This window comes from Protopterus annectens, chromosome 11.part0 (genome assembly GCF_019279795.1).
Source record: "Protopterus annectens isolate FY-2018-M chromosome 11.part0, PAN1.0, whole genome shotgun sequence".
Taxonomy (NCBI): Eukaryota; Metazoa; Chordata; order Ceratodontiformes; family Protopteridae; genus Protopterus; species Protopterus annectens.
In genome coordinates this window covers 120,075,346-120,087,397 of record NC_056745.1, presented here as the reverse complement: position 1 = coordinate 120,087,397, position 12,052 = coordinate 120,075,346, and the positions used below count along the sequence as shown (strand labels likewise).

General features: G+C 45.5%; 1 protein-coding gene across 1 annotated transcript in view; it reads right to left on the bottom strand.

Moving 5' to 3' along the window:
- Positions 1-12,052, bottom strand: part of LOC122815199 (serine/threonine-protein kinase WNK1-like) — a 3,137,204-nt gene that overhangs the window by 1,505,516 nt on the left and 1,619,636 nt on the right. The window contains exon 9 of the mRNA XM_044087493.1: positions 9,536-9,593. Within this exon, the coding sequence (XP_043943428.1) occupies positions 9,536-9,593 (58 nt within the window). The remainder of the gene's footprint in view (positions 1-9,535; positions 9,594-12,052) is intronic.

The window sequence follows — 12,052 nt, the reverse complement described above, 5'->3', positions numbered from 1 at the left end:
GTACGGTCTTGCCAAAAAGCGAAGAGCCGTCAAAGGGTGCATTTGCGAAGGACGCCTTGAAAGGTTCCGCGAAATTACAAAGACGGAGCCAGGCGTGACGTCTCAAGACAACACCTGCCCCGCTGGCCCTTGCGGCTCCCTCCGTAGCATAAGACAGTAGCCACATGGACGTATTTGAAATGGACTTGAGAGTGGCCATACATGTCGGGAACACGGTTTTGTCCTTGACCGACATGGACTCAGGTGGAGCTGCAGTGTATTCCTTGATCAAATCCCGTTGCAGCCTGATGACATGCGCCATATAATTCAGCGCCCTCACGGAGAAGGTTGCTGAAGCAAAGGTCCGCTTCCCTATACGGTCCAGCGCCCGGGACTCCTTGTCTGGCGGGTGGACCGTGGAGCTCTCCTGGGAGAGTTCTCTCTTAGTGGCAGCAGCCACCAACATGGCATCAACTGGAGACCCTTTGGCCTAAGCCTGCCTGTCTGAAGGGGGGATAAGGATTTTATCCGGTCGGCGTGGGATAGGCTCCACGGTGTCGGGATCCTGCCAAGCCCTGGTAATCAGGAGATCTACCAGGGGATCTGCCGGTGGGGGCACCCAGGAGGTAGATGGGCCCGCTTCAAACGCCTCCAGAAATACGGACTCATCCGAGGAAGGTTTTTGGGCAGACCACCCCTAATCTAACATTTCCATGATGTCTCCAAAGGAGACATCCTCGGGGGGTGACCTTGGGAAACCTTCCCTTTCCTCTAAGTCCGTATCTGTGGTGACTGACTCGGGGGAGTCCATGTGCCTCCTTTTACATGTCCGTTTACGAGGCACCTCCTCTGTGGGACTGTCAGAAGAGGGCTCAACGGCCTCTTGTTCCTCCGAGGGAACCAACTGGAGGGTCTGAGCAGGCTGTCCCGATGGAAGGATGATGGAAGTTAGACCCGTATGCAATGGAGGAGCGGAGGGATCCAAAGCCCGAGTCGGGGACCTGGAAGACCTTGACAGTACCCTCTCCACTACCTCGAACGCCGAGGGAGAACTACTCTTTTCCGGCCCCGAGAGCAGTCTCCTCGGCTCCAAGATAGGGATCGGGGTCGGAGCCGAAGCCATCGGATCCGAAAGGGAGGTGCTCTCCGACACAGGCGGCACCGAAGATGCACCCGCTCCCACGGATCCGACGCCCGGCCCACGGCCCCGAGAGCTCGGATCCAAGATACTCGAGGGTATGGTCGGCGTCGAGAAGGCTTGGGCCACCGGCACCGACAAAACCCCGGCTCCGAAAGGGCCTGGATCTGAAGACTCCAAAACCCAGATCCGGGTTGAAGAAGGAGAAATCGGGGCAAATATTGAAGCTGCACTCCCCCCCTGTGGAGGGGGGGCAGGAGCACCACCATCTGCATTTGGGTCTGCAAAAACCGACGCATCACCCTATCCATATCGGCGTCAGAGAGAGACCTAGTAGATCTAGAGGAGGTCATAGAGGCGGGCCTGGAGGGCCGCCTCGACGACCTCCTTTTAAGAAAAATCTCTTGAAAAAATTATTCACTTCCCTGTCTAAGCTCAGGAGCTCTTCTCAAGACGCTTGTTATTCAAGCCGCGGCAAAAACGATCTGAGGTAGTGTGGTGGTGACAGGGGATTGTGGGTAGAGGGGAGGAGCTAGGAGCTCGAATCTTGAAGCTTGGAAAGCTGCCTGTCGGATCCGAGGTCGGATCAGAAACCCACAGGTTGCAGAACAAATGAAGTAACTACTTCAGATCCTGGAAATTAAGGGTACTGCAGGAGAGGATTAGAGAAACAAATCTGCCCAAGTGATAGAGAAAGCATATGTTGTCCAGGCCCTCGGAATGGTGACCTAGTACAAAATTTCTTGGGCTGTTTTAAAAAAAAATTAAAAAGTCTAACATAACATTTGGACCACATCCATGGAAGGGGGGGGTGTTGTCAAAGAAAAATTCTTTATCCACAAGGTCTGGCAGAGTCAGGCATATCTCCTCAACACTGACCATGACAGTTGCTGCCCTGCATAACATATCTACAACATCAAAGCCACATTAAAACTGATGTCACATACTAGGCACATACACTTTCGGGTTCTTGTCTTGTATCTTCTATATCTTCTCCTCGACCTGGTCCAGAATAGATTCTTGGTATTTCAGCAAGTGGGTCTAGCAAGCAAAGGCCCCGAAGGCCTGGGTAGCATTGGTGCATGCTTTCTTCCTAAATCAGCCCAGGATCTTGTTCTCTATCACAAGCTCATGTTAAGAGCCACAGCAGTTCTCTTTCTGGAATGCACAGACATCACAGCTTGATCTGCCAAAGAGTTTTTGTAAATGCACTTGTGGGAGTCAAATGCACTCTAAAAACTGACAGGCTTTCTAAGAGCAGGGAGATGGGAATATGGCTCCATAGATGCACTGGTAAAAGCAATTTCCAAGGCTTTCAGAACTGGAAAAATGCCTAATGCTTTGGGATAAGGCAGTCCCAAGAAGCTCTCTTGTACCTTACCTGGGCAGTGAAAAACTCAGCCTCCCCCACTCTGTGAAGGGTTCTCCCAAATAAGGCGTCTTCTAGGTTAGATGTGGTGGATAAGGTGTCCGCAGCACTGGACTCCAACAGAGACAGACCGACTCAGAGCTATCAAAAACCTCAGGGACAGGATTCCCTTTTCAGAGAAGGGACCTCTGATAAACTGTTCTTCAGGTGCTTCCTCATCTGGTATTCAGAAATTCCAGTCAGTCCCTGAACAATTCCTGAAAGGAAGCCTAGGATGTGGGGAAGGGGGAAAGTACAGTTTTGTACCTACCATAAATGTAAACGTCAGGCGGGTCCCTCTGTTGGCCAAATTCCAAAGTCTAGGTCCGGCGTCAGTTGTCGTCGCTTCTTCCCCGACGTCAGTGCGGCAGGGGTACAAAAGAGGCAACCGACACCATTTTTTTCAGTTTTTCTTGCCCCAGATGTCAGGTGACCCCAGAAGGAAGGCAAAACAAAGTTATGCAAACATGTAAAATAGAATAATCAAAAAACAGTAGTTGCAAGCAAATACACCATAAGAGAATACCCCAAATAGGTTGTATGATGAGGTGTTTGTCATAAGGTCTTTCCTAAGAGGGGACGGAGGGGGGGTAAACTGGACTGCAGCTGTATGAGCACTCGAACATCTACACTTATGGTAGGTACAAAACTGTACTATGTTTATCGTGCATACAGCTGCAGTCATTATAGATGGGAAGAATCCCAAAGCTAAGTAAGGGTGGTAGGCACTAAGTGGAACTAGGAGGAGCGAGGATGCCCTGCAAGACTGCTGTGGCAAAACCCGCTCTAGATTTAGAGTATAGTGGAAGGTGATAGTGCTTGGAAAAAGTGTGCACTGAACTCCAAGTGGCTGCTTCCAAAATGTCCTTGGTAGGAACCCCCCTGAGGAAAGCTGCAGAGGTAGCTGTGGCCCTGGTGGAGTGGGATCCAATGCATGCAGGCACAGTTTTTCCATGAAATGAGTAACAAAAGCGTATGCAGTGGGCTATCCATTTTGAAATTGTCTGTTTGGAAATAGCCTTTCCTTGAGCACCTGTAGCATAGGACACAAAGAGTTGCTCGGATTTCCTAAATGGCTTTGTCCTGTCCAAATAATAATGAAGTTGTCTGTGAATGTCCAAAGAATGTAGTAGTCTTTCCCCTTTGTTTTGTGGATTTGGATAAAAGGTAGGTGGGATAGTCTGATTCAAAGCTACACTGGATACTACCTTTGGCATAAAGGTAGGGTTGGTTCGTAAGGAAACTCTGTCCTGATGGAAAATGATGAATGGTTGCACAGCCATGAGGGCCTGTAACTCCTAAACCCTGCGTGCGGAGGTGATAGCCAGAAGAAAGGCTGTTTTCCATGACAAGTATTGTAGTTCTGTTGAAGAAGCTGGCTCAAAGGGAGGAAGGATCAGCTTTTCCAATACAAAGTTGAGGTCCCAAGCAGGGATTGGTGGTTTCCTTGGGGGGTTTATATTTTTTGCCCCTCTGAGGAACTGCTTTAAGAGAGGATGTGAGAATAAAGGAGGATCTGTGTTGTATTGTGCAGAAATGGCTGAAGCGTGGATCTTGATGGAGGAGAAGGAAAGTCCACTGTTTAACATCTCAGCTAGGTACTGTAAAATTTGAGGTATATTTATTACCCAAGGATTCTGGCCCTTTTCTTGATTCCAGGCACAAAATCGTTTCCATTTGGCGGAGTAGGCTTTTCTAGTAGAAGGTCTTCTGACCTCCAAGATGACATCCTGCACCTCCTTGGAGAGGAGAGTCTGTTGGGAAATCAAGGAATTCTCCATGCAGCTAGATTTAGGGTTTTGAGCTGGCTGTGAAGGGTTTTGTAGTTGTGCTGGGACAACAGAAGAGGGACTAGAGGTAGGATCCATGGTGGGGAATGTGTCAGGCTTTTCAGGAGCGGATACCAGTGTTGTCTTGGCCAGTCTGGAGCAATGAGAATCATTTGCGGCCTCTCTGCTCTGGCTTTTAATAGAACCTTGGGCAGCAGAGGAAGAGGAGGGAAGGCATAAACTGTCAATGTTGTCCAATTGAAAGAGAGTGCGTCCACTTTCCAGGCCTGTGGATGATACGTCCTTGAACAGAATTTTTTCAACTGGTAATTTCTGTGGGTAGCAAAGAGATCTATGTCTGGCTGTCCCCATGCCTGAGTTATCTTTGTGAAAACTTGAGGATGCAACTTCCATTCGTGTGGATCTGTCATATTTCTGCTTAGGTTGTCTGCCAGTGTGTTTTCCTTCCCTGGCAGGAATTGTGCCTGTAGCTGAATTTGCAATTCCAGTGCTGTGTTCCATAGGGTCATGGCTTGCCTGCACAGGGGGTATGAATGAGTTCCCCCCTGTTTGTTTATGTACCACATCACTGTGGTGTTGTCTGTCCTTATCAATAGCTGGCCTGGAAGCAGTAGGTCTTTGAAGGTCATAATGGCATTTTGCACGGCTAGCATTTCCTTTTGGTTGATATGTAGGTGCTTCTCTTTTTGAGACCATTTTCCCTGAATGGACTGATCTGTCACGTGTGCTCCCCAGGCGTAGTCTGAGGCGTCTGTTGTGATGATTTGAGTTGCTTGAGGTACACAGAAAGGGAGACCTGCGTTTCTTTGGCATGCTTGAGCCCACCACAAAAATTCCTTTTGAAGGCATGGAATGAGTGGTATAATTGTTTCCAAGCTGTGGCTGTGTTGAGACCATAAGTTTTTTAGGTACCACTGACATTTCCTCATATGCAGCTTTGCACATGGGATTAGTAGGATGCAAGATGCCATGAACCCCAGAGCCTGCAGGACTTTCCTTGCATTTAGCCTGGTGAAAGTTGCCATTTTGCTGAAGCATTGAGACAGTTGCCCTTGTTTGTCTGGCGTGAGGTAGGCCATCTGGGTGGTTGTATCCAAGCTGGCACCCAGGAAAATTATTTGTTGAGAGGGTATTAGTTTTGATTTCTTTTTGTTGACTGTGTATCCCAGGTAGTTCAACAGTTTTATTACAAATGCCAGGTGCTGCAATAGTATGTCCTTGCTGTCCACTTGGATCAGGCAGTCGTCCAGATATGGGTAGATTTGTATTCCTTGTAGTCTGCAGAAGGCTATTACTGATGCCAGGCATTTCGTAAACACTCTGGGCGCAGGAGATAAGCCAAAGGGCAATGCAGAGAATTGGTAATGGGTTGAACCTGCAAGAAATCTGAGGTATCGTCTGCAATCTTGTCTGATAGGGACATGCAGGTATGCCTCCTTGAGGTCCAATGTTACCAGCCAAGACTCCTTGCCCAGCATGGGAAGAAGTTGTTGTAATGTGAGCATCTTGAATTTTGGCACCTGTAGATATGTGTTTAGGATGGATAGGTCTAAGATAGGTCTCCAATCTTTGTCTTTCCTTGGTACCAGGAATAGTCTGGAATAAAACCCTTGACCTTGTTCTTTTGCAGGTACCTCTTGAATCGCTTTCATGTCCATGAGAGTGGAAATTTGTTTTTGTGCCTCTGCCCTTTGATTTTGTGGCAGGTTTGGCATGCTTCTCATTTTTGGAAGGGTGTGAAAGTGGAATCTGTAGCCTCTGTCTATAATGTCCAGGATCCATTTGTCTTTTGTAACAATATGCCAGTTTTTTGAGAATAATGCCAGTTTTCCGCCCAAAGGTGCTGCCATTAAAGCTTTGCTTGGTAGGTGTAGGGGGAAGTCATTGTGTCTGTTTTCTAAATGACTGTGATCTATCTTCTCCACCTCTTGGGGTTGGTGCTTGCCACTGTCTGGCTCTGAAAGATCCCTGAGGTTGCCCTCTACCCCTAGGGCATCTGTATCTGCCCCTTTGAGGTCTGTCCGTGGCTGGAAAGGACCAATTTTTTGAAGGCCAGTTTCTGCTGAAACGTGGAGGTTGTACCTGCAGGAAATCCTTTACTGTTTGCATTGATTTAGCTTTTTCCTCCATTTTCTTTAGTACCTCCTCAGCTTTAACACCAAACAATACATCTTTTTGAAGAGGTGCGTCTAATAATTTAGCCTTGACATGATCTAGTAAGGTTTGCTCTTTGAGCCAAGCATGCCTAAGCACAACAGATCCCGTAACAGCAGCTCTACATGAGGCCTCTAAAGCATCAAAACCACACTGCAAGGTATGTTTACCCACTTGCTCTGCACCATGCAACAAATCCTGCAACTCTTTTAAATCTGGTTGTTCTGGTTGTGACATTTTGCTTTTCAACTGAGATAACAAAAACTGTTGATACTTTAGCATGTGGAATTGACAGTTTAATGCCCTCATAGTTAAAGTGGCCGAGGTGTACACCTTTTCCCCCCACCTTTCTAAAGCTCTGGAATCCCTCTCTGAAGGTAATGGGTTTTTAGCAGTAGAGGCCTTAATTCCCTTGGGACCCTGTGAAATAGTTTCTGGGTCAGCAGTATGGCTTTTATAATGGAACTGGTGAGAATCAGGAACCCGGTAATACCTGTCTGGTTTAACAGGAGCTGGAGGTAAAGAATCTGGATTAAGGCTGGCTTCTGTGTACACATCATCCAATATATCTAAAACAGGAGGCATAGCCAGGGGCCTATGCTGGGGGAGCAAAAGAAATTCCCTGAGCCTTTTCTTGGAATCTGAGTAATCTTGGCCTTCCAATGAAAGTGTTCCCTCAATGTATGCAGGGTTTCCCCAAAAGAGTAGTCCTCTGGGGGGGAGACCGAGGGAATAGACTCCTCAGCATCAGAGTCTTCAAAAGGTGAATAGGCGTAATCCTGGTCCTCAGAGTGTTCTGAGGTAATAGAAGCTTGATCTGAGGAAGGGTAGTCTGCCTCTAATCTGGGTCTTTTGTCCGAGGGGGGTTGGGAACCCCTGATAAGAGTAATCAGATCCTCAGCCATTTTAAGCATCTGCTTTTTAGGCATGGGGCCATGAGAGGAGGTCTGAGGACCCTGTTTTTTGGTTTTCATGGCTGCTTTAGATTTAGTGAAAGCTTTAATGGAGAAGGAGGAAGGCCTGAAGACACCTTGAGAAAAGGCAGGCCTGTCTAAATTCTGAGTTTCCCTGCCAAGAGTGGCATCGGTATCTGCAGGAGGAATGGGGTCCGAGGAGCCTGCGACCTCAGGTACTATAGTCACCGGTAAAGAAGTGTCATCGGTACTCAGGGGCTGCGTAGGCGCCTCGCTGAGAACCGGTAGTTGGCCTAAGCGTGGTCTCAGTAGTCGGTGCGGACCTTGGATGTCAGTCCTTATCTTTGCGTCTTGTGCTCAAAACTGGAGTCGGAGTATCCGACGACATGATATAATAAAATTTTTTGCCAAAATAATGAAGGGCGAACTCCGCCCGGCGCTTAAAAGTGCACTTGTTGAATCTAGCACAAAAACAGCAGGCCGAGACGTCGTGGTCTGGGCCTAAGCAAGGTATACAGAAAGAGTGGAAATCCTTATGCGGTATTTGCTTCCCACAAGAAATGCAATTATTAACTTTGTCTGACATCGGTCTGAGGCAAGAAAAGTTTCCCCAACGGGGTACTTAGCTTTCAAGAAGACTTCGGCTGAAATACTTTCGTAAATCTCAGGAGCTGGCCGACCGGCACTTGCGAACTGCTTCTGCTTCGGGCACCGCGCGGCAAGAAAGACTGAAGAAAATGGTGTTGGCTGCCTCTTTTGTACCCCTGCCGCACTGACGTCAGGGAAGAAGCGACGACAACCGACGCCGGACCTAGACTTTGGAATTCTGCCGACCGAGGACCCGCCTGACGGCAGGATAACCCATCTGTAATGACTGCAGCTGTATGCACGATGAACATCTTGCTCCTTACAGGCCATGCCAAGAATGAATATGTCCATTTTGGTATTGGCTGGATTGCACAGATTCAGATATGGTGATCACCTAGGAGTACCTGAGTCACAGATGGGTACTCAAGGCATCAGTCAGAGCACTACTGACATCCTTGGTTACCAACAATGAGGAGATTCTGCCCTCACCCTTGGTAATTATTTTGGGTACTGGAAACTGAAGCATCAGCTCGTGATTATGTGCCTACATATGACAGCATGGCAGTCTGTGGAGAAATCACACCAGAGGCTTTGCTAAAACCAGGTGAGAGATATGTGGGGTACAAAGGCGCATAAATGTATTCAATATCTTTGAGCCTTGGGGGTGCTTTCATACTTTGATGGACTGTCTGATTTCAAATATTTCTTTTTACAATCTCAAAGTTCTACTACTATTTCATTCGGATGTCAGCAGTGTGTCCTGTTCAACACATGGTCTGAGACAAGACACACGGCTTCTGAACTAAACAGTCACAAAGACACTTCCCTCTCAACTTAGTTGTCCCTCTGATTAAACTTGACACAGTGGGGACAATTAAGTCACATTGTGCTCAGATTCCAAACAGAATACACATTTCACTAAAGAAATCTTGATGGGGGATTCATTTCCCGCATGATACAAAACTGCTTTTTTTTCTCAGAACCTGACATCTAGTCTTGAAGCCTGAAAGCTAAAAATAGGCTTGCATATAAATACAGGAAAAATTACAGAAGAAATTTTCCCAAAAGGGATACTTAATTTGAAGCCCAGAAGGTTCAACTCACTAACAGACAATGTTTCAATGCATTCAATCTTGACAAAACTGCAGAAATAAGGAAATGAAGATTGCTCAGGCCTATTTTTAGTTACAGGCTTCAAGACTAGATGTCAGGTTCTCTTCTACTGCCGACATCAAGGTAGGATGGCATTACACTGGTGAGAAGATGGAAGAGCAAAAAACTAAGTCTGGCTACCAGACAGACATTCTGTCACAGGTTCTCCAAGAGTTGCTGTCGCAACACCAAATTAAATGATGAACAGTGACTAACACCAGCAAACAATCAGAACATGCAACATAGCAATGTGGCCAGCTGCAACAATCTTTTCATCAGGACTCTGGAAATTGACAGTAACTGATGGAATAGTTGATGTACTACATGGATTACAAACTAGAAGACTATCATCAGCTGTAAGACACTCTCAAAGAAATCAGCTACACTAGAAGATAAGTACACCTATTCTTACCTGTTACTGGTGGCAAGAAAGTTATGCTTTCTGGCTGTCTCAAATCATTCAGCATGTTCTGTAAGACAAAAGAGGAATTATAATTATATACTTAAATACTATCACAAATTAAGATAACTGTATACATGAAACATAAGTTTTAACTGCAGTCCTTCTTGCGTCCTTTCACCAGTTAATATAGCTGGGTATCTGTGTGCACGCTAATAAAACCTATACTAAACTGTGAAGAGAAAAACAACCATATAGGCAAGATACTAAACAGAGAACACAGCCCAAAAATCAAGCTGATAATTACATCATATAAGCAAGTGAATCTTATCTTACTGCTGCCTTACAAATAAAAGGTTAATACAGTGAAAAAAATATTTTCATTGTGACAGCAATATGAGCATGTATGTTACAAGACCGACAATGCCCTGATGGTTTTTAGTAGAAGTAAGAAATTAGTTATATTAGGAACTTAACATGACTGGAGATTTGAGAGTATATTCAGTGCTTACAGTATTAACTTCTGGGGAATTCCTGCCTGCATAAGCTCGCTGACCAGCCTGATTTCCAAAGCATCTTCTCTCACATGACTCTGGCCAACACCCTACCACCATGAAGTCAGGAAGTTGGTGGTATAAGAAAGGCATCAGCAAGCACCCTCTTCAGCTCCTTTTTCCCTGGCCGGACATCACAGAAGTGCCAAAGCCCAAAATAACAAAACAACCTGGAAGACAAATACACAAGCAGGAAGGAAGCCAAGCTGCCTCTGCTGGTGTAGAGTCCTAAAAAAAAAGCAGGTGTGTATGAGAAAACAAAGGGAAAGTGAGAGGAAGTCATAACAGGGTACTCATCCCAACTACAGGATGTCACAAAAGAAACAGAGGCGATGGTGGGAGGAGACTGGGACTGCATCAGGGAATATACTTGAACACTTATAATTGCACGTTTCTACCCAAATGTTTTATTGCTCATTTCAATATCGACTGCTGCAGCTGTCATTCCTGGGGAGACAACTACAGCTCCGGGACCACTGGGTGGTTGGACATGAGAGGGATTTGTTTACAGCTGATCTTGCAGGGTGGCTGTGGTAAAACATGCCCAGGTACCATAAGCATACCTCGACTGTAATGATTTGAGAAGTTATGGACTACCAACCAGGTAGCTGCTTCCAGGACAGATTGAATGTTACCTTCCCTGACCAAAGCAGTGTTAGCTGTATTGGCCTTAGTGGAATGGCATCTAATGTGTCCAGGATTAGTTTTACTATGGAAAGTGTAACAGAAGTAAATGAAGTGTGCTAGTCATTTGGATATGGTTTGCTTGCTCACACGCTTTCCCTACCTACCCCTTACAGAGACAACGAACAACAGGTCTAATCTTCTAATCTGCTTAGTTCTTGTCAAAAGTTTCCTGAGCACATCCTAGGAGTGTACCATCTGCTCATTCTTGTTCCATGAGCTGGGTAGAAAACAGAGAAGTTATAACAGCCTGGTCTAGAAATAACTGTCAACACTTTAGGCATGGAAGTGGGATTAATATAGAAGGGGACCTTGTCCTTCTGGAAAAAAAGGTCTCTTGTAAATTTTAATTTGTATGTCTGGCTCTGTTTGATAACTAGGTATAAGAACCTTTCCAGCCACTACCTGGCCATATGGCAGTTACAGTACAAACGTTAATAGACAGAAAATAACATACATCAATCACGTACATAATGACATACTACAATATCTGAACTGGATAGCAAGACAATGTTCAATCTGAGCCCCTAAGTGGTTTGCAGGACACCACATAGAGGAACCAAGTTAAAAAGAATGTGACCAACAGCGGAAAGACTACAACTAGCAAAGCAATATAAGAGACAGAAAATGTACATAACGCGTGAACTTAGCACTATGCCAACCTCCAAAGAGTACTGTACAACTAAACAGTATAAACATTAGAAAAGTTCAGCACAATAAAAACGCAGCTGTACAATATTTACAAAAGTGCAAGAAAAATTGTCAGTAAAATATAACACTGTCAAGTAAGTTATGAATATTACAGGATTAGTCATTTTGAACACTAGTAGGAGGGGTCAGACTTGCAAAAGAATTAAAATGTGCCAGCTGAAACAGAATGCAATAAAATTACAGCTCTGAAAAAGCTAGAAAGCTGTATAAAATGACTTTCCAAAAGAGGTATTTGAGGAGTGTGGAATCAGGGAAAATTCTTTCCATTCAACTACGTAAAGCTTCCTCATTTTAGGTTTCCTAGCCTTTCTCAGAATTTTAAGCATATTTTTTTAGCCATATGTTTTCAGAGAAATGAGCATTCGATCATCCACGCTGTCAGCTTTAGGTGAGACTGCAGTAGACAGCCATTACTCTGAGTCACAATGCCCACACACTGGACTTCCAAAATAGCTGCACACTGATCAAAAGGTTGACAAAACTCTCCCAATGTGTAAAGAAATTCAGAAAAAAACAGCCAATAAAAAGTCATCAATATGGGTAAAATTCAGTTACTTGTGGCAACAACACTGCCTGGATT